This window comes from Pseudophryne corroboree, chromosome 6 (assembly GCF_028390025.1).
Source record: "Pseudophryne corroboree isolate aPseCor3 chromosome 6, aPseCor3.hap2, whole genome shotgun sequence".
In the NCBI taxonomy this organism is placed as follows: domain Eukaryota; kingdom Metazoa; phylum Chordata; class Amphibia; order Anura; family Myobatrachidae; genus Pseudophryne; species Pseudophryne corroboree.
Genome location: NC_086449.1, coordinates 835,017,240 through 835,041,959, shown reverse-complemented (window position 1 = coordinate 835,041,959; position 24,720 = coordinate 835,017,240). Strand labels below are relative to the sequence as shown.

The 24,720-nt window shown below is 49.5% G+C and overlaps 1 protein-coding gene across 1 annotated transcript in view; it reads left to right on the top strand.

Moving 5' to 3' along the window:
* Positions 1-24,720, top strand: part of LOC134934719 (ATP-binding cassette sub-family C member 9-like) — a 67,375-nt gene that overhangs the window by 31,222 nt on the left and 11,433 nt on the right. Inside the window, exons 17-22 of the mRNA XM_063930087.1 lie at positions 1,034-1,135; positions 1,565-1,685; positions 2,180-2,310; positions 3,161-3,239; positions 5,222-5,330; positions 23,311-23,414. Of these exons, the coding sequence (XP_063786157.1) occupies positions 1,034-1,135; positions 1,565-1,685; positions 2,180-2,310; positions 3,161-3,239; positions 5,222-5,330; positions 23,311-23,414 (646 nt within the window). The remainder of the gene's footprint in view (positions 1-1,033; positions 1,136-1,564; positions 1,686-2,179; positions 2,311-3,160; positions 3,240-5,221; positions 5,331-23,310; positions 23,415-24,720) is intronic.

The following is a 24,720-nucleotide window of genomic DNA, read 5'->3' as shown; positions in this document are numbered from 1 at the left end:
GAAGAGAAAGATGGGAGGAAGAGGGGGAGACTGGGAAGAGTGAGATGGGAGGAAGAGGGGGAGACTGGGAAGAGAAAGATGGGAGAAAGAGGGGGAGACTGGGAAGAGTGAGATGGGAGGAAGAGGGGGAGACTGGGAAGAGAGAGCTGGGAGGAAGAGGGGGAGACTGGGAAGAGAAAGATGGGAGGAAGAGTGAGATGGGAGGAAGAGGGGGAGACTGGGAAGAGAGAGATGGGAGGAAGTGGGGGAGACTGGGAAGAGAAAGATGGGAGGAAGAGGTGGAGACTGGGAAGAGTGAGATGGGAGGAAGAGGGGGAGACTGGGAAGAGTGAGATGGGAGGAAGTGGGGGATAGAGGGAGACACGAAGAAGATGGAGATGAGAGATGGGAAGAGGGAGGAAAAACAGTGTACATAGGTAGCTGCTCAGCTGCCATTTAGAAATTCCAATTTCACAGAGTGATCTGTCAGTCCATCCGCACTTTCAAGCTCCGACCATGTGCGTATGCGTGGTACGACGATGATTGTTTTATATATGGAGCATGCGGGAATCATCTGACTCAGAGTCAGGCCCATCGTTTGTTTTAGGGCTCAGACTTCATGCAGAGAGAAAGGCAAACAGATATGGAAATGGGTGTAATATCAGGGCACGCACCTATTACCCAGAATCCTCAGCTGTAGGCGCCATTTTCTGTCTGTCTGTGGGATATAGAAGCTCATTACCCAGAATCCTCAGCTGGAGGCGCCATTTTCTGTCTGTCTGTGGGATATAGAAGCTCATTACCCAGAATCCTCAGCTGGAGGCGCCATTTTCTGTCTGTCTGTGGGATATAGAAGCTCATTACCCAGAGTGTGATTGCAGACATTGGGATTAATAGGAGAAATCCTTGTAAATGTTATATAAGGGTAATAAACGGATACTGATCACGTAGTGATATCTATACTGAGTGGTTTGTAGCATTTCCCTTGCTTTTATAACATTTTACATGAACCTGTTTGACAGTCTACCCATAATCCTTCTCTGTATCCCCTCAGGATTACCTGGGCGCCTGCATTGTGCTGACCGCGGCCGTCACCTCTATCACCTCTGGCCTCACCTCGGCGGTGGTCGGTCTGGGCCTCACGTACGCTCTGACGGTTTGTGTCCTGCTCGTCCCCCCTCTGTATTGTCCTCAGTGATGGTGGGAGATTAGGGTCATTCTCTGGAGACATTACTGTGGGTCATTGAGCCGCTCTACGCCTGTCCCAGGGATTCTGGAACCCCATTATAGTCCGTGCCGGCCCCTGGATAGACCCTTTGCTTACCATGCGATGCAGACACCATGTAGCCCCATATCTGGTAACTGAGTCTCAATTATAGCATTTTAGTTCCTCCGTGTTGTGTGAGGGAATATGGAGATCGGGCACTGGGCCTGGGGTGTAGGAATAATGTAGACAACAGCGCTTACTTACATCACGGTTACAGATCAACGTAAATATACAAAGACTCGTATTAGACATAAAGCCCAGTCTGCATGAGCCGTGTACAGAGGTTACACTCTATTACATCTGTCTCCCATCCCGCAGGTAACTAACTACCTGAACTGGGTGGTGAGGAACCTGGCCGATTTGGAGGTGCAGATTGGAGCTGTGAAGAAGGTGAACAGTTTCCTGACCATTGAATCGGAGTGCTACGAGGGGACGATGGGTACAGTATCCATTTCTATCTGTATATAATGCAAGTGTAAGGATTTGTAAGACATGGTCATGTTATCTAGGTAATAGTAGGGGTTGGGATTGATTTGTCAGAATCCTGACAGGGGAAGGTAAGTATACGTACCTTACCCCTCTGGCCACCTAACCCTCCCATTCCGTAGCCTAAACCTATCCCTGAACACCCCCCCCCCCACACACACACACACACCACCACCACCACCACCACCACCCTAACCCTACCTAGGGGCTACTTAAACCTAATCCCCCGTCCCCCCGCAGCCAAAGCTGAGATACCATCTAGACGGCCATATGGGACAATGTGCTTATTTGCAATATGGCCGTCGGAATGACGTGGAAACGCTCGTTAGCACATTGCTCTTCCATAATTATCGTGATGTGCGCAGCCACATAACGGATAATTGAATATGACCTATAGAATGTAAATGTTATAAAAACAACAATATAAGCGTATGCCCATTGTTCCAGATGCACAACAGGTACCGGATGACTGGCCAAAGGACGGAGAGATTAAAATAAGTGATTTGTGCGTCCGATATGAGAGTAACCTCAAGCCGGTTCTGAAGCACGTCAAGGCGTACATTAAGCCAGGACAAAAGGTGGGATGTGCTGTATGTACAAGATAATCTAGCTACTATTTAAGCCTCAGAATACAAAAAAAAATATGAAGGTCAAATTAAAATAGGAAGGAAAAATGCGCTGTTCAGCGTTACTCTGCTGTGTTATAAAGTATTACCGCCCTGCTGCTCCAGTTATTCAAAGCGGTTTGAACTTTATTGCATTCTTGTTGGCTCAGTGACCGCTGACTCCTCTGCAGTTATGATGTTTGGGCCGGTTCAAATTCGCTTCGGCTATCAGAACTGAATTTGTGCTGTGAAGTTTGAGTTCCAGATCCCAAATTCACAGCTTGCAGTTAAAATAAAAGACATAAAAATTTAATTAAACTACATATTATATTGTTATTATGTTCATTTTTTTTTTTTATTTGAACAGTGACCATGACGGTAAGTGCCAGCTCCGAGCTCAGAGTTGCATAGAAATTGTTAGCGGTTCTATACAATATAGTCATATAAGCTCGAACAAGAAATATGTTATACAGATCCCATATTCGCCAATCGTCCCAAACCCCATTTGTTTTTGGATTTCAGCATGTACAGTATGTTTATTGTTATTCCAATCTCCATGTGTTCCTTCCGATATTTAGGAGGGAATTGACTATTACCAATCATTTTGTAACTCGTTCACGTATTCCTGAATTCACCAGTTTAATTCGGCAAGCCCGCACCCCCGGTCATTTGGGCGACCGGTTTTCTCCTACAGATAGTTCCGGAGAATTCAGATATTTAGGTTCCTAATAACTTTGCATGTGTAACAGTTTCAGATAATAGTTTTGTCTTTGTTTAATGAAAATGAAATGTTGGAATCTGATCCGATGATATCTGTTACTAGGTTGGGATCTGTGGCCGCACCGGCAGCGGGAAATCCTCCCTGTCCTTGGCCTTTTTCCGAATGGTGGATATATTAGATGGTTGGTATTATTATCTGTACCCATAGACTGTTAGACAGGTCCCTTATATGCCATTGTCACCCTGGTCCCAGTCATCATTACACATCCAGCGACGTTGCAGCTAATTTTAGGATATTGGGGAAATAATTGTCTAATAATCCAATAAAAAGCGTCAGATTTACCTGTACCGGCTGCGATGTGACCGGGCCTAACCTACATCACACTGGTGCCTCATAGTCTGTGTGTATCCATCCCATGCTCATATTATTCTACATAAAACACATACAGAATTACATGTGGTGTGACCAGTAATATCCTGTGTAGGATGGTTTTCCCCCGGGAACTTAATTTATAGGAAATGCTATTACAATGATTATCACAGGGTGCAATGTGCTTGGTGCTGTGATTAAAGGTGACTTCGGTCTGTGCACAACCAGGACACAAAGGGGCTCATTTATCAACGTGTGATAAAACTCATTGTGTATGATAAATGCAGCTCCAGACAATCAGCTCCTGCCATGTGTTTGAAAATTGACAGTTGGGAGCTGATTGGCTGCTACACCATTTATCATATGCAACGGGATTTTTCACTCATTGATAAATGGGCCCCACAGTCTGCAAAACACGTGGTGCGATGAGAGCTAGTGACAGTTCCACTTTGTGTGTGAAACGCGTGGTGTGCTGAGAGCTAGTGACACTTCCCCATGTGCGAAACGCGTGGTGCGCTGAGAGCTAATGACAGTTCCCCCTGTGTGTGAAACACGTGATGCACTGAGAGCTAGTGACATTTCCCCGTGTGTGAAACGCGTGGTGCACTGAGAGCTAGTGACCGTTCCCCTGTGTGTGAAACGCGTGGAGCACTGAGAGCTAGTGACACTTCCCCCATGTGTGAAACGTGTGGTGTGCTGAGAGCAAGTGACAGTCCCCCCTGTGTGTGAAATGTGTGGTGCACTGAGAGCTAGTGACAGTTCCCCCGTGCGTGAAACATGTGGTGCGCTGAGAGCTAGTGACAGTTCCCCCTGTGTGTGAAATGCGTGGTAGGCTGAGAGATGGTGACAGTTTCCCCTGTGTGTGAAACACGTGGTGCGCTGAGAGCTAGTGACAGTTCCCCCTGTGTGTGAAACACGTGGTGTGCTGAGCGCTAGTGATAGTTCCCCCTGTGTGTGAAACGCGGTGCACTGAGAGCTAATGACAGTTCCCCCTGTGTGTGAAACGCTTGGTGCGCTGAGAGCTAGTGACAGTTCCCCCTGTGTGTGAAACGCATGGTGCGCTGAGAGCTAGTGACATTTTCCCCTGTGTGCGAAACATGTGGTGTGCTGAGAGCTAGTGACAGTTCCCCCTGTGTGTGAAACACGTGGTGCGCTGAGAGCTAGTGACAGTTCCCCCTGTGTGTGAAACACGTGGTGCGCTGAGAGCTAGTGACCGTTCCCCTGTGTGTGAAACGCGCGGATCACTGAGAGCTAGTGACACTTCCCCCATGTGTGAAACGTGTGGTGCGCTGAGAGCTAGTGACAGTCCTCCCTGTGTGAAATGTGTGGTGCACTGAGAGCTAGTGACAGTTCCCCCTGTGTGTGAAACGCGTGGTGCACTGAGAGCTAGTGACAGTTCCCCCTGTGTGTGAAACGCGTGGTGCACTGAGAGCTAGTGACAGTTTCCCCTGTGTAGGAACAGTAAGTGTAGCTACAAACAGTAGGTAGAACATAAATATTATATGGAAGTGGCTAGATGTAAATATATATAATTACAGGGTCTTCATTAACAATTGCTGCAGATATTTAGTAATCCTCCGCCCATTAGCCCCAGTACCTGAATATATGTTTATAGTGCATTGAAGTTTCTCCTTTCTATTTTGATCATGTTGTGCATTAATGTCTTCAGTTACTTTTGGCGACCTTTAATTTTTACGTTTATTAAAAGATAATTTATTATTTTACGCTAAGAACCGCTGTTTGGACGATCCCATCTACGTGTAAGGTAACTGTGTATCTGCGTTTCCTGTGCAGGTAAAATCGTCATCGATGGGATAGACATTTCCAAGCTACCTCTACATACGCTGCGTTCCAGACTGTCCATCATTCTCCAAGACCCCGTGTTATTCAGCGGATCCATACGGTAGAGGAATATAACCCGTCACATTATACTCTTCATACTCGCGTGTTAGCATAAACGCGGTTTCCTTTAGGTCGGGCGCGTTACATCACAAGTTTTCATTTTCTTATGTCTATTCAATGTGTTTAACGCAAGTTAAGGGCATTTAGTACAATGGAGTATCGTCCCCCCCCCCCCCGACCTCCCGAATGCAGGTCACAGCGCAAGCGAACACGCGGCTTCACGAAGCCTAGCGCACGTAACTCTGATCTAGCAGTTATCTAACTCTAATATAACTCTAATCCTAACTGAGGGGTCTATTTACTAAGCCTTAGATGGAGATAAAGTACCAGACAATCAGCTCATAACTGTCATTTTTGAAACACGGCCTGTAACATGACAGTTAGGAGCTGATTGGCTGATACTTTATCTCCCTCCAAGGCTAAATATATAGACCCCTGAATCTTAACCACAGCTGTAAAATCATGTGTCGGCACTCTGGCTGTCAGCATAATATCAGACACGGGCAGTACAGGTGACGGTATACTCAGCAGACATAATATCAGACACGGGCTGTACAGGTGACGGTATACTCAGCAGACATAATATCAGACACGGGCTGTACAGGTGACAGTATACTCAGCAGACATAATATCAGACACGGGCTGTACAGGTGACGGTATACTCAGCAGACATAATATCAGACACGGGCTGTACAGGTGACGGTATACTCAGCAGACATAATATCAGACACGGGCTGTACAGGTGACGGTATACTCAGCAGACATAATATCAGACACGGGCTGTACAGGTGACAGTATACTCAGCAGACATAATATCAGACACGGGCTGTACAGGTGACGGTATACTCAGCAGACATAATATCAGACACGGGCTGTACAGGTGACGGTATACTCAGCAGACATAATATCAGACACGGGCTGTACAGGTGACGGTATACTCAGCAGACATAATATCAGACACGGGCTGTACAGGTGACTGTATACTCAGCAGACATAATATCAGACACGGGCTGTACAGGTGACGGTATACTCAGCAGACATAATATCAGACACGGGCTGTACAGGTGACGGTATACTCAGCAGACATAATATCAGACACGGGCTGTACAGGTGACGGTATACTCAGCAGACATAATATCAGACACGGGCTGTACAGGTGACGGTATACTCAGCAGACATAATATCAGACACGGGCTGTACAGGTGACGGTATACTCAGCAGACATAATATCAGACACGGGCTGTACAGGTGACGGTATACTCAGCAGACATAATATCAGACACGGGCTGTACAGGTGACGGTATACTCAGCAGACATAATATCAGACACGGGCTGTACAGGTGACAGTATACTCAGCAGACATAATATCAGACACGGGCTGTACAGGTGACGGTATACTCGGCAGACATAATATCAGACACGGGCTGTACAGGTGACGGTATACTCGGCAGACATAATATCAGACACGGGCTGTACAGGTGACGGTATACTCGGCAGACATAATATCAGACACGGGCTGTACAGGTGACGGTATACTCGGCAGACATAATATCAGACACGGGCTGTACAGGTGACGGTATACTCGGCAGACATAATATCAGACACGGGCTGTACAGGTGACGGTATACTCGGCAGACATAATATCAGACACGGGCTGTACAGGTGACGGTATACTCAGCAGACATAATATCAGACACGGGCTGTACAGGTGACGGTATACTCAGCAGACATAATATCAGACACGGGCGGCTGTACAGGTGACGGTATACTCGGCAGACATAATATCAGACACGGGCTGTACAGGTGACAGTATACTCAGCAGACATAATATCAGACACGGGCTGTACAGGTGACAGTATACTCAGCAGACATAATATCAGACACGGGCTGTACAGGTGACAGTATACTCAGCAGACATAATATCAGACACGGGCTGTACAGGTGACAGTATACTCAGCAGACATAATATCAGACACGGGCTGTACAGGTGACAGTATACTCAGCAGACATAATATCAGACACGGGCTGTACAGGTGACGGTATACTCAGCAGACATAATATCAGACACGGGCTGTACAGGTGACGGTATACTCGGCAGACATAATATCAGACACGGGCTGTACAGGTGACGGTATACTCGGCAGACATAATATCAGACACGGGCTGTACAGGTGACGGTATACTCGGCAGACATATATCAAACACGGGCTGTACAGGTGACGGTATACTCAGCAGACATAATATCAGACACGGGCTGTACAGGTGACAGTATACTCAGCAGACATATATCAGACACGGGCTGTACAGGTGACGGTATACTCAGCAGACATAATATCAGACACGGGCTGTACAGGTGACAGTATACTCAGCAGACATATATCAGACACGGGCTGTACAGGTGACGGTATACTCAGCAGACATATATCAGACACGGGCTGTACAGGTGACGGTATACTCAGCATAATATCAGACACGGGCTGTACAGGTGACGGTATACTCAGCATAATATCAGACACGGGCTGTACAGGTGACAGTATACTCAGCAGACATAATATCAGACACGGGCTGTACAGGTGACGGTATACTCCGCATAATATCAGACACGGGCTGTACAGGTGACAGTATACTCAGCAGACATAATATCAGACACGGGCTGTACAGGTGACGGTATACTCAGCAGACATAATATCAGACACGGGCTGTACAGGTGACAGTATACTCAGCAGACATAATATCAGACACGGGCTGTACAGGTGACGGTATACTCAGCAGGCATAATATCAGACACGGGCTGTACAGGTGACAGTATACTCAGCAGTCATATATCAGACACGGGCTGTACAGGTGACAGTATACTCAGCAGACATATATCAGACACGGGCTGTACAGGTGACGGTATACTCAGCAGACATATATCAGACACGGGCTGTACAGGTGACGGTATACTCAGCATAATATCAGACACGGGCTGTACAGGTGACGGTATACTCAGCATAATATCAGACACGGGCTGTACAGGTGACAGTATACTCAGCAGACATAATATCAGACACGGGCAGTACAGGTGACGGTATACTCAGCATAATATCAGACACGGGCTGTACAGGTGACGGTATACTCAGCAGACATAATATCAGACACGGGCTGTACAGGTGACGGTATACTCAGCAGACATAATATCAGACACGGGCTGTACAGGTGACAGTATACTCAGCAGTCATATATCAGACACGGGCTGTACAGGTGACAGTATACTCAGCAGACATATATCAGACACGGGCTGTACAGGTGACGGTATACTCAGCAGACATATATCAGACACGGGCTGTACAGGTGACAGTATACTCAGCAGACATAATATCAGACACGGGCTGTACAGGTGACGGTATACTCAGCAGACATAATATCAGACACGGGCTGTACAGGTGACGTTATACTCAGCAGACATAATATCAGACACGGGCTGTACAGGTGACGGTATACTCAGCAGACATAATATCAGACACGGGCTGTACAGGTGACGGTATACTCAGCATAATATCAGACACGGGCTGTACAGGTGACAGTATACTCAGCAGACATAATATCAGACACGGGCTGTACAGGTGACGGTATACTCAGCAGACATAATATCAGACACGGGCTGTACAGGTGACGGTATACTCAGCAGACATAATATCAGACACGGGCTGTACAGGTGACAGTATACTCAGCAGACATAATATCAGACACGGGCTGTACAGGTGACGGTATACTCAGCAGACATAATATCAGACACGGGCTGTACAGGTGACGGTATACTCGGCAGACATAATATCAGATACGGGCTGTACAGGTGACAGTATACTCAGCAGACATAATATCAGACATGGGCTGTACAGGTGACAGTATACTCAGCAGACATAATATCAGACACGGGCTGTACAGGTGACAGTATACTCAGCAGACATAATATCAGACACGGGCTGTACAGGTGACGGTATACTCAGCAGACATAATATCAGACACGGGCTGTACAGGTGACGGTATACTCAGCAGACATAATATCAGACACGGGCTGTACAGGTGACGGTATACTCGGCAGACATAATATCAGACACGGGCTGTACAGGTGACAGTATACTCAGCAGACATAATATCAGACACGGGCTGTACAGGTGACGGTATACTCAGCAGACATAATATCAGACACGGGCTGTACAGGTGACGGTATACTCGGCAGACATAATATCAGACACGGGCTGTACAGGTGACGGTATACTCGGCAGACATAATATCAGACACGGGCTGTACAGGTGACAGTATACTCAGCAGACATAATATCAGACACGGGCTGTACAGGTGACAGTATACTCGGCAGACATAATATCAGACACGGGCTGTACAGGTGACGGTATACTCGGCAGACATAATATCAGACACGGGCTGTACAGGTGACGGTATACTCGGCAGACATAATATCAGACACGGGCTGTACAGGTGACGGTATACTCAGCAGACATAATATCAGACACGGGCTGTACAGGTGACGGTATACTCAGCAGACATAATATCAGACACGGGCTGTACAGGTGACGGTATACTCAGCAGACATAATATCAGACACGGGCTGTACAGGTGACGGTATACTCAGCAGACATAATATCAGACACGGGCTGTACAGGTGACAGTATACTCAGCAGACATAATATCAGACACGGGCTGTACAGGTGACGGTATACTCAGCAGACATAATATCAGACACGGGCTGTACAGGTGACGGTATACTCAGCAGACATAATATCAGACACGGGCTGTACAGGTGACGGTATACTCAGCAGACATAATATCAGACACGGGCTGTACAGGTGACGGTATACTCAGCAGACATAATATCAGACACGGGCTGTACAGGTGACGGTATACTCAGCAGACATAATATCAGACACGGGCTGTACAGGTGACAGTATACTCAGCAGACATAATATCAGACACGGGCTGTACAGGTGACGGTATACTCAGCAGACATAATATCAGACACGGGCTGTACAGGTGACGGTATACTCAGCAGACATAATATCAGACACGGGCTGTACAGGTGACGGTATACTCGGCAGACATAATATCAGACACGGGCTGTACAGGTGACGGTATACTCGGCAGACATAATATCAGACACGGGCTGTACAGGTGACGGTATACTCAGTAGACATAATATCAGACACGGGCTGTACAGGTGACGGTATACTCAGCAGACATAATATCAGACACGGGCTGTACAGGTGACGGTATACTCAGCAGACATAATATCAGACACGGGCTGTACAGGTGACGGTATACTCAGCAGACATAATATCAGACACGGGCTGTACAGGTGACGGTATACTCGGCAGACATAATATCAGACACGGGCTGTACAGGTGACCGTATACTCAGCAGACATAATATCAGACACGGGCTGTACAGGTGACAGTATACTCAGCAGACATATTATCAGACACGGGGTGTATCAGCCGCTGACTGTGATCCTGTACGCATGAATCACGTCTCCAGCGTCTCAGTTGCTACGGCCATTCTGAGTGACCACAAACTTACACAGAGAAAGAGAAAATAGAATGCAGGTGCACACTCTACAATACCAAGCACTGCTAGTCAGAATAAGTATAATAACTCTGCAATCTAACATAGGGGGTCATTCCGAGTTGTTCGCTCATTGCCGATTTTCGCAACGGAGCGATTAAGGCAAAAATGCGCATGCGCATGTGCTAAGTAATTTTGCACATAACTTAGTAAATTTACTCACAGCCGAACGAAAAATTTTCATCGTTGAAGTGATCGAAGTGTGATTGACAGGAAGTTGGGTGTTTCTGAGCGGAAACTGACCGTTTCCTGGGAGTGTGCGGAAAAACGCAGGCGTGCTAGGATAAAACGCGGGAGTGTCTGGAGAAACGGGGGAGTGGCTGGCCGAACGCAGGGCGTATTTGTGACGTCAAACCAGGAACGAAACGGGCTGAGCTGATCGCAGTGTAGGAGTAAGTCTGGAGCTACTCAGAGACTGCTAAGAATTTTCTATTCGCAATTCTGCTAATCTTTCATTCAGTATTCTGCTAAGCGAAGATACACTCCCAGAGGGCGGCGGCCTAGCGTGTGCAATGCTGCTAAAATCTGCTAGCGAGCGAACAACTCGGAATGAGAGCCATAGGGCCTAATTCAGACCTGATCGTTCGCTAGGGTTTTTTTTCAGCGCTGCGATCAGATAGTCTCCGCCCACAGGGGAGTGTATTTTCACTTTGCAAGTGTGCGAACGCTTGTGCAGCCGAGCGGTACAAAAAAACTTTGTGCAGTTTCTGAGTTGCCCAGAACTTACTCGGCCGCTGCGATCACTTCATCCTGTCCGGGACCGGAATTGACGTCAGACACCCGCCCTGCAAACGCTTGGACACTCCTGCGTTTTTCCAACCACTCCCAGAATATGGTTTGTTGCCACCCACAAATGCCCTCTTCCTGTCAATCTCTTTGCGATCAGCTGTGCGAATGGATTCTTCGTTAAATCCATCGCTCAGCAACGATCCGCTTTGTACCCGTGTGACGCATGCGCAGTTCTAAACTGATTGCAGCGCAGCGAAAAAACCTAGCGTTCGGTCAGGTTTGAATGACCCACATAGAGCAAAATCCAGGTTCTTAGTATACTTTTTGGCCAAAAAATACTAGCATACAAACCTCGTCTCTGGTGGGTCCCTAATACTAAGTTTAAATGTAGGCATTTAAACCCTAACCTCCACCTCATGTACAGGCTGACGCCACAGTAACACCTGTCTCTCATGTACAGGCTGACACCACAGTACCACCTGTCTCTCATGTACAGGCTGACACCACAGTAACACCTGTCTCTCATATACAGGCTGACACCACAGTAACACCTGTCTCTCATATACAGGCTGACACCACAGTAACACCTGTCTCTCATATACAGGCTGACACCACAGTAACACCTGTCTCTCATGTACAGGCTGACGCCACAGTAACGCCTGTCTCTCATATACAGGCTGACACCACAGTAACGCCTGTCTCTCATGTGCAGGCTGACACCACAGTAACACCTGTCTCTCATGTACAGGCTGACACCACAGTAACACCTGTCTCTCATGTACAGGCTGACGCCACAGTAACACCTGTCTCTCATGTACAGGCTGACACCACAGTAACACCTGTCTCTCATGTACAGGCTGACACCACAGTAACACCTGTCTCTCATGTACAGGCTGACACCACAGTAACACCTGTCTCTCATGTACGGGCTGACACCACAGTAACACCTGTCTCTCATGTACAGGCTGACACCACAGTAACACCTGTCTCTCATGTACGGGCTGACACCACAGTAACACCTGTCTCTCATGTACGGGCTGACACCACAGTAACACCTGTCTCTCATGTACAGGCTGACACCACAGTAACACCTGTCTCTCATATACAGGCTGACACCACAGTAACACCTGTCTCTCATGTACAGGCTGACACCACAGTAACACCTGTCTCTCATGTACGGGCTGACACCACAGTAACACCTGTCTCTCATGTACAGGCTGACACTACAGTAACACCTGTCTCTCATATACAGGCTGACACCACAGTAACGCCTGTCTCTCATGTACAGGCTGACACCACAGTAACGCCTGTCTCTCATGTACAGGCTGACACCACAGTAACACCTGTCTCTCATGTACAGGCTGACGCCACAGTAACACCTGTCTCTCATATACAGGCTGACACCACAGTAACACCTGTCTCTCATGTACAGGCTGACACCACAGTAACACCTGTCTCTCATATACAGGCTAACACCACAGTAACACCTGTCTCTCATGTACAGGCTGACACCACAGTAACACCTGTCTCTCATGTACAGGCTGACGCCACAGTAACACCTGTCTCTCATGTACAGGCTGACACCACAGTAACACCTGTCTCTCATGTACAGGCTGACACCACAGTAACACCTGTCTCTCATGTACAGGCTGACGCCACAGTAACACCTGTCTCTCATGTACAGGCTGACGCCACAGTAACACCTGTCTCTCATGTACAGGCTGACACCACAGTAACGCCTGTCTCTCATGTACAGGCTGACACCACAGTAACGCCTGTCTCTCATGTACAGGCTGACACCACAGTAACACCTGTCTCTCATATACAGGCTGACACCACAGTAACACCTGTCTCTCATATACAGGCTGACACCACAGTAACACCTGTCTCTCATGTACAGGCTGACACCACAGTAACACCTGTCTCTCATATACAGGCTGACACCACAGTAACACCTGTCTCTCATATACAGGCTGACACCACAGTAACGCCTGTCTCTCATGTACGGGCTGACACCACAGTAACGCCTGTCTCTCATGTACAGGCTGACACCACAGTAACACCTGTCTCTCATATACAGGCTGACACCACAGTAACACCTGTCTCTCATGTACAGGCTGACACCACAGTAACACCTGTCTCTCATGTACAGGCTGACACCACAGTAACACCTGTCTCTCATGTACAGGCTGACACCACAGTAACACCTGTCTCTCATGTACAGGCTGACACCACAGTAACACCTGTCTCTCATGTACAGGCTGACACCACAGTAACACCTGTCTCTCATGTACAGGCTGACGCCACAGTAACACCTGTCTCTCATGTACAGGCTGACGCCACAGTAACACCTGTCTCTCATGTACAGGCTGACGCCACAGTAACACCTGTCTCTCATGTACAGGCTGACGCCACAGTAACACCTGTCTCTCATGTACAGGCTGACACCACAGTAACGCCTGTCTCTCATGTACAGGCTGACACCACAGTAACGCCTGTCTCTCATGTACAGGCTGACACCACAATAACACCTGTCTCTCATATACAGGCTGACACCACAGTAACACCTGTCTCTCATATACAGGCTGACACCACAGTAACACCTGTCTCTCATGTACGGGCTGACACCACAGTAACACCTGTCTCTCATGTACAGGCTGACACCACAGTAACACCTGTCTCTCATGTACAGGCTGACACCACAGTAACACCTGTCTCTCATATACAGGCTGACGCCACAGTAACACCTGTGTCTCATGTACAGGCTGACACCACAGTAACACCTGTCTCTCATGTACAGGCTGACACCACAGTAACACCTGTCTCTCATATACAGGCTGACACCACAGTATCACCTGTCTCTCATGTACAGGCTGACACCACAGTAACACCTGTCTCTCATGTACAGGCTGACACCACAGTAACACCAGTCTCTCATGTACAGGCTGACACCACAGTAACACCTGTCTCTCATGTACGGGCTGACACCACAGTAACACCTGTCTCTCATGTACAGGCTGACACCACAGTAACACCTGTCTCTCATGTACAGGCTGACACCACAGTAACACCTGTCTCTCATGTACAGGCTGACACCACAGTAACACCTGTCTCTCATATACAGGCTGACACCACAGTAACACCTGTCTCTCATATACAGGCTGACACCACAGTAACACCTGTCTCTCATGTACAGGCTGACACCACAGTAACACCTGTCTCTCATACACAGGCTGACACCACAGTAACGCCTGTCTCTCATGTACAGGCTGACACCACAGTAACACCTGTCTCTCATATACAGGCTGACACCACAGTAAAACCTGTCTCTCATGTACAGGCTGACGCCACAGTAACACCTGTCTCTCATGTACAGGCTGACACCACAGTAACACCTGTCTCTCATGTACAGGCTGACATCACAGTAACACCTGTCTCTCATGTACAGGCTGGCACCACAGTAACACCTGTCTCTCATATACAGGCTGATGCCACAGTAACACCTGTCTCTCATATACAGGCTGACGCCACATTAACACCTGTCTCTCATGTACAGGCTGACACCACAGTAACACCTGTCTCTCATATACAGGCTGACGCCACAGTAACACCTGTCTCTCATATACAGGCTGACGCCACATTAACACCTGTCTCTCATGTACAGGCTGACACCACAGTAACACCTGTGTCTCATGTACAGGCTGACACCACAGTAACACCTGTCTCTCATATACAGGCTGACACCACAGTAACACCTGTCTCTCATGTACAGGCTGACGCCACAGTAACACCTGTCTCTCATGTACAGGCTGACGCCACAGTAACACCTGTCTCTCATGTACAGGCTGACGCCACAGTAACACCTGTCTCTCATGTACAGGCTGACGCCACAGTAACGCCTGTCTCTCATGTACAGGCTGACGCCACAGTAACACCTGTCTCTCATGTACAGGCTGACGCCACAGTAACGCCTGTCTCTCATGTACAGGCTGACACCACAGTAACGCCTGTCTCTCATGTACAGGCTGACACCACAGTAACACCTGTCTCTCATATACAGGCTGACACCACAGTAACACCTGTCTCTCATATACAGGCTGACACCACAGTAACACCTGTCTCTCATGTACAGGCTGACACCACAGTAACACCTGTCTCTCATATACAGGCTGACACCACAGTAACACCTGTCTCTCATATACAGGCTGACACCACAGTAACACCTGTCTCTCATGTACGGGCTGACACCACAGTAACGCCTGTCTCTCATGTACAGGCTGACACCACAGTAACACCTGTCTCTCATATACAGGCTGACACCACAGTAACACCTGTCTCTCATGTACAGGCTGACACCACAGTAACACCTGTCTCTCATGTACAGGCTGACACCACAGTAACACCTGTCTCTCATGTACAGGCTGACACCACAGTAACACCTGTCTCTCATGTACAGGCTGACGCCACAGTAACACCTGTCTCTCATATACAGGCTGACGCCACAGTAACACCTGTCTCTCATGTACAGGCTGACGCCACAGTAACACCTGTCTCTCATGTACAGGCTGACGCCACAGTAACACCTGTCTCTCATGTACAGGCTGACACCACAGTAACGCCTGTCTCTCATGTACAGGCTGACACCACAGTAACGCCTGTCTCTCATGTACAGGCTGACACCACAGTAACGCCTGTCTCTCATATACAGGCTGACACCACAGTAACACCTGTCTCTCATATACAGGCTGACACCACAGTAACACCTGTCTCTCATGTACGGGCTGACACCACAGTAACACCTGTCTCTCATGTACAGGCTGACACCACAGTAACACCTGTCTCTCATGTACAGGCTGACACCACAGTAACACCTGTCTCTCATAAACAGGCTGACGCCACAGTAACACCTGTGTCTCATGTACAGGCTGACACCACAGTAACACCTGTCTCTCAAGTACAGGCTGACACCACAGTAACACCTGTCTCTCATATACAGGCTGACACCACAGTATCACCTGTCTCTCATGTACAGGCTGACACCACAGTAACACCTGTCTCTCATGTACAGGCTGACACCACAGTAACACCTGTCTCTCATGTACAGGCTGACACCACAGTAACACCTGTCTCTCATGTACGGGCTGACACCACAGTAACACCTGTCTCTCATGTACAGGCTGACACCACAGTAACACCTGTCTCTCATGTACAGGCTGACACCACAGTAACACCTGTCTCTCATATACAGGCTGACACCACAGTAACACCTGTCTCTCATATACAGGCTGACACCACAGTAACACCTGCCTCTCATGTACAGGCTGACACCACAGTAACACCTGTCTCCCATGTACAGGCTGACACCACAGTAACACCTGTCTCTCATGTACAGGCTGACACCACAGTAACACCTGTCTCTCATATACAGGCTGACGCCACAGTAACACCTGTGTCTCATGTACAGGCTGACACCACAGTAACACCTGTCTCTCATGTACAGGCTGACACCACAGTAACACCTGTCTCTCATATACAGGCTGACACCACAGTATCACCTGTCTCTCATGTACAGGCTGACACCACAGTAACACCTGTCTCTCATGTACAGGCTGACACCACAGTAACACCTGTCTCTCATGTACAGGCTGACACCACAGTAACACCTGTCTCTCATGTACGGGCTGACACCACAGTAACACCTGTCTCTCATGTACAGGCTGACACCACAGTAACACCTGTCTCTCATGTACAGGCTGTCACCACAGTAACACCTGTCTCTCATGTACAGGCTGACACCACAGTAACACCTGTCTCTCATGTACAGGCTGACACCACAGTAACACCTGTCTCTCATATACAGGCTGACACCACAGTAACGCCTGTCTCTCATGTACAGGCTGACACCACAGTAACACCTGTCTCTCATATACAGGCTGACACCACAGTAACACCTGTCTCTCATGTACAGGCTGACACCACAGTAACGCCTGTCTCTCATATACAGGCTGACACCACAGTAACACCTGTCTCTCATATACAGGCTGACACCACAGTAACACCTGTCTCTCATGTACGGGCTGACACCACAGTAACACCTGTCTCTCATGTACAGGCTGACACCACAGTAACACCTGTCTCTCATGTACAGGCTGACACCACAGTAACACCTGTCTCTCATAAACAGGCTGACGCCACAGTAACACCTGTGTCTCATGTACAGGCTGACACCACAGTAACACCTGTCTCTCATGTACAGGCTGACACCACAGTAACACCTGTCTCTCATGTACAGGCTGACGCCACAGTAACACCTGTCTCTCATATACAGGCTGACGCCACAGTAACACCTGTCTCTCATGTACAGGCTGACGCCACAGTAACACCTGTCTCTCATGTACAGGCTGACGCCACAGTAACACCTGTCTCTCATGTACAGGCTGACACCACAGTAACGCCTGTCTCTCATGTACAGGCTGACACCACAGTAACGCCTGTCTCTCATGTACAGGCTGACACCACAGTAACACCTGTCTCTCATATACAGGCTGACACCACAGTAACACCTGTCTCTCATATACAGGCTGACGCCACAGTAACACCTGTGTCTCATGTACAGGCTGACACCACAGTAACACCTGTCTCTCATGTACAGGCTGACACCACAGTAACACCTGTCTCTCATATACAGGCTGACACCACAGTATCACCTGTCTCTCATGAACAGGCTGACACCACAGTAACACCTGTCTCTCATGTACAGGCTGTCACCACAGTAACACCTGTCTCTCATATACAGGCTGACGCCACAGTAACACCTGTGTCTCATGTACAGGCTGACACCACAGTAACACCTGTCTCTCATGTACAGGCTGACACCACAGTAACACCTGTCTCTCATGTACAGGCTGACACCACAGTAACACCTGTCTCTCATATACAGGCTGACGCCACAGTAACACCTGTCTCTCATATACAGGCTGACGCCACAGTAACACCTGTGTCTCATGTACAGGCTGACACCACAGTAACACCTGTCTCTCATGTACAGGCTGACACCACAGTAACACCTGTCTCTCATATACAGGCTGACACCACAGTATCACCTGTCTCTCATGAACAGGCTGACACCACAGTAACACCTGTCTCTCATGTACAGGCTGACACCACAGTAACACCTGTCTCTCATGTACAGGCTGACACCACAGTAACACCTGTCTCTCATGTACAGGCTGACACCACAGTAACACCTGTCTCTCATATACAGGCTGACACCACAGTAACACCTGTCTCTCATGTACGGGCTGACACCACAGTAACAACTGTCTCTCATGTACAGGCTGACACCACAGTAACACCTGTCTCTCATGTACAGGCTGACACCACAGTAACACCTGTCTCTCATGTACAGGCTGACGCCACAGTAACACCTGTCTCTCATATACAGGCTGACACTACAGTAACACCTGTCTCCCATGTACAGGCTGACGCCACAGTAACACCTGTGTCTCATGTACAGGCTGACGCCACAGTAACACCTGTCTCTCATATACAGGCTGACACCACAGTAACACCTGTCTCTCATGTACAGGCTGACGCCACAGTAACACCTGTCTCTCATATACAGGCTGACACTACAGTAACACCTGTCTCCCATGTACAGGCTGACGCCACAGTAACACCTGTGTCTCATGTACAGGCTGACGCCACAGTAACACCTGTCTCTCATATACAGGCTGACACCACAGTAACACCTGCCTCTCATGTACAGGCTGACACCACAGTAACACCTGTCTCCCATGTACAGGCTGACGCCACAGTAACACCTGTGTCTCATGTACAGGCTGACGCCACAGTAACACCTGTCTCTCATATACAGGCTGACACCACAGTAACACCTGTCTCTCATATACAGGCTGACACCACATTAACACCTGTCTCTCATGTACAGGCTGACACCACAGTTACACCTGTCTCTCATGTACAGGCTGACACCACAGTAACACCTGTCTCTCATATACAGGCTGCCACCACAGTAACACCTGTCTCTCATGTACAGGCTGACATCACAGTAACACCTGTCTCTCATGTACAGGCTGACACCACAGTAACACCTGTCTCTCATATACAGGCTGACGCCACAGTAACATCTGTCTCTCATATACAGGCTGACGCCACATTAACACCTGTCTCTCATGTACAGGCTGACGCCACAGTAACACCTGTCTCTCATGTACAGGCTGACACCACAGTAACACCTGTCTCTCATATACAGGCTGACGCCACAGTAACACCTGTCTCTCATATACAGGCTGACGCCACATTAACACCTGTCTCTCATGTACAGGCTGACACCACAGTAACGCCTGTCTCTCATGTACAGGCTGACACCACAGTAACGCCTGTCTCTCATGTACAGGCTGACACCACAGTAACACCTGTCTCTCATATACAGGCTGACGCCACAGTAACACCTGTCTCTCATATACAGGCTGACGCCACAGTAACACCTGTCTCTCATGTACAGGCTGACACCACAGTAACGCCTGTCTCTCATGTACAGGCTGACACCACAGTAACGCCTGTCTCTCATGTACAGGCTGACACCACAGTAACACCTGTCTCTCATATACAGGCTGACACCACAGTAACACCTGTCTCTCATATACAGGCTGACGCCACAGTAACACCTGTCTCTCATGTACAGGCTGACGCCACAGTAACACCTGTCTCTCATGTACAGGCTGACGCCACAGTAACACCTGTCTCTCATGTACAGGCTGACGCCACAGTAACACCTGTCTCTCATATACAGGCTGACACCACAGTAACACCTGTCTCTCATATACAGGCTGACGCCACAGTAACACCTGTCTCTCATATACAGGCTGACACCACAGTAACACCTGTCTCTCATGTACAGGCTGACGCCACAGTAACACCTGTCTCTCATATACAGGCTGACGCCACAGTAACACCTGTCTCTCATGTACAGGCTGACGCCACAGTAACACCTGTCTCTCATGTACAGGCTGACGCCACAGTAACACCTGTCTCTCATGTACAGGCTGACGCCACAGTAACACCTGTCTCTCATGTACAGGCTGACACCACAGTAACGCCTGTCTCTCATGTACAGGCTGACACCACAGTAACACCTGTCTCTCATGTACAGGCTGACACCACAGTAACACCTGTCTCTCATATACAGGCTGACACCACAGTAACACCTGTCTCTCATGTACAGGCTGACACCACAGTAACACCTGTCTCTCATATACAGGCTGACACCACAGTAACACCTGTCTCTCATATACGGGCTGACACCACAGTAACACCTGTCTCTCATGTACGGGCTGACACCACAGTAACGCCTGTCTCTCATGTACAGGCTGACACCACAGTAACACCTGTCTCTCATATACAGGCTGACACCACAGTAACACCTGTCTCTCATGTACAGGCTGACACCACAGTAACACCTGTCTCTCATGTACAGGCTGACACCACAGTAACACCTGTCTCTCATGTACAGGCTGACACCACAGTAACACCTGTCTCTCATGTACAGGCTGACGCCACAGTAACACCTGTCTCTCATATACAGGCTGACGCCACAGTAACACCTGTCTCTCATGTACAGGCTGACGCCACAGTAACACCTGTCTCTCATGTACAGGCTGACGCCACAGTAACACCTGTCTCTCATGTACAGGCTGACACCACAGTAACGCCTGTCTCTCATGTACAGGCTGACACCACAGTAACGCCTGTCTCTCATGTACAGGCTGACACCACAGTAACACCTGTCTCTCATATACAGGCTGACACCACAGTAACACCTGTCTCTCATACCTGTCTCTCATATACAGGCTGACACCACAGTAACACCTGTCTCTCATGTACAGGCTGACACCACAGTAACACCTGTCTCTCATGTACAGGCTGACACCACAGTAACACCTGTCTCTCATGTACAGGCTGACACCACAGTAACACCTGTCTCTCATGTACAGGCTGACACCACAGTAACACCTGTCTCTCATGTACAGGCTGACACCACAGTAACACCTGTGTCTCATATACAGGCTGACGCCACAGTAACACCTGTGTCTCATGTACAGGCTGACACCACAGTAACACCTGTCTCTCATGTACAGGCTGACACCACAGTAACACCTGTCTCTCATATACAGGCTGACTCCACAGTATCACCTGTCTCTCATGTACAGGCTGACACCACAGTAACACCTGTCTCTCATGTACAGGCTGACACCACAGTAACACCTGTCTCTCATGTACGGGCTGACACCACAGTAACACCTGTCTCTCATGTACGGGCTGACACCACAGTAACACCTGTCTCTCATGTACGGGCTGACACCACAGTAACACCTGTCTCTCATGTACAGGCTGACACCACAGTAACACCTGTCTCTCATGTACAGGCTGACACCACAGTAACACCTGTCTCTCATGTACAGGCTGACACCACAGTAACACCTGTCTCTCATGTACAGGCTGACACCACAGTAACACCTGTCTCTCATATACAGACTGACACCACAGTAACACCTGTCTCTCATATACAGACTGACACCACAGTAACACCTGTCTCTCATATACAGGCTGACGCCACAGTAACACCTGTCTCTCATGTACAGGCTGACGCCACAGTAACACCTGTCTCTCATGTACAGGCTGACACCACAGTACCACCTGTCTCTCATGTACAGGCTGACGCCACAGTAACACCTGTCTCTCATGTACAGGCTGACACCACAGTAACGCCTGTCTCTCATGTACAGGCTGACACCACAGTAACACCTGTCTCTCATATACAGGCTGACACCACAGTAACACCTGTCTCTCATATACAGGCTGACACCACAGTAACACCTGTCTCTCATATACAGGCTGACACCACAGTAACACCTGTCTCTCATGTACAGGCTGACACCACAGTAACACCTGTCTCTCATATACAGGCTGACACCACAGTAACACCTGTCTCTCATATACGGGCTGACACCACAGTAACACCTGTCTCTCATGTACGGGCTGACACCACAGTAACGCCTGTCTCTCATGTACAGGCTGACACCACAGTAACACCTGTCTCTCATATACAGGCTGACACCACAGTAACACCTGTCTCTCATGTACAGGCTGACACCACAGTAACACCTGTCTCTCATGTACAGGCTGACACCACAGTAACACCTGTCTCTCATGTACAGGCTGACACCACAGTAACACCTGTCTCTCATGTACAGGCTGACGCCACAGTAACACCTGTCTCTCATATACAGGCTGACGCCACAGTAACACCTGTCTCTCATGTACAGGCTGACGCCACAGTAACACCTGTCTCTCATGTACAGGCTGACGCCACAGTAACACCTGTCTCTCATGTACAGGCTGACGCCACAGTAACACCTGTCTCTCATGTACAGGCTGACACCACAGTAACGCCTGTCTCTCATGTACAGGCTGACACCACAGTAACACCTGTCTCTCATGTACAGGCTGACAGCACAGTAACACCTGTCTCTCATGTACAGGCTGACACCACAGTAACACCTGTCTCTCATATACAGACTGACACCACAGTAACACCTGTCTCTCATATACAGGCTGAACCTGGATCCAGAATGTAAGTGCACAGATGACCGGCTCTGGGAAGCCCTGGATATCGCTCAGCTTAAGAACCTGGTGAAGTCTCTGCCAGGAGGGCTTGGTACGTATCAGGGAGGAGGGGGGGGCTCAGTATGTATCAGGGAGGGGGGGGGGGGATCAGTATGTGTCAGGGAGGGGGGGGCTCAGTATGTGTCAGGGAGGAGGGGGCGGGGGGCTCAGTATGTGTCAGGGAGGAGGGGGTGGGGCTCAGTATGTGTCAGGGAGGAGGGGTCGGGGGGCTCAGTATGTGTCAGGGAGGAGGGGGCGGGGATCAGTATGTGTCAGGGATGACGGGGTGGGGCTCAGTATGTGTCAGGGAGGAGTTGGTGGGGGGCTTAGTATGTGTCAGGGAGGAGGGGGTGGGGCTCAGTATGTGTCAGGGAGGAGGGGTCGGGGAGCTCAGTATGTGTCAGGGAGGAGGGGGCGGGGATCAGTATGTGTCAGGGAGGAGGGGGTGGGGCTCAGTATGTGTCAGGGAGGAGGGGTGGGGATCAGTATGTGTCAGGGAGGAGGGGTCGGGGGGCTCAGTATGTGTCAGGGAGGAGGGGGTGGGGATCGGTATGTGTCAGGGAGGAGGGGGTTGGGATCAGTATGTGTCAGGGAGGAGGGGTCGGGGGGCTCAGTATGTGTCAGGGAGGAGGGGGTGGGGATCAGTATGTGTCAGGGAGGAGGGGGTGGGGATCAGTATGTGTCAGGGAGGAGGGGTCGGGGGGCTCAGTATGCGTCAGGGAGGAGGGGGTGGGGCTCAGTATGTGTCAGGGAGGAAAGGGTGGGGATCAGTATGTGTCAGGGAGGAGGTGGTGGTGATCAGTATGTGTCAGGGAGGAGGGGTCGGGGGGCTCAGTATGTGTCAGGGAGGAGGGGGTGGGGATCAGTATGTGTCAGGGAGGAAGGGGTGGGGATCAGTATGTGTCAGGGAGGAGGGGTCGGGGGGCTCAGTATGTGTCAGGGAGGAGGGGGGCGGGGATCAGTATGTGTCAGGGAGGAGGGGGTGGGGCTCAGTATGTGTCAGGGAGGAGGGGTGGGGATCAGTATGTGTCAGGGAGGAGGGGTCGGGGGGCTCAGTATGTGTCAGGGAGGAGGGGGTGGGTGGCTCAGTATGTGTCAGGGAGGAGGGGTCGGGGGGCTCAGTATGTGTCAGGGAGGAGGGGGTGGGGCTCAGTATGTGTCAGGGAGGAGGGGGCGGGGGGCTCAGTATGTGTCAGGGAGGAGGGGTCGGGGGGCTCAGTATGTGTCAGGGAGGAGGGGTCGGGGGGCTCAGTATGTGTCAGGGAGGAGGGGGCTGGGGCTCAGTATGTGTCAGGGAGGAGGGGGTGGGGGGCTCAGTATGTGTCAGGGAGGAGGGGTCGGGGGATCAGTATGTGTCA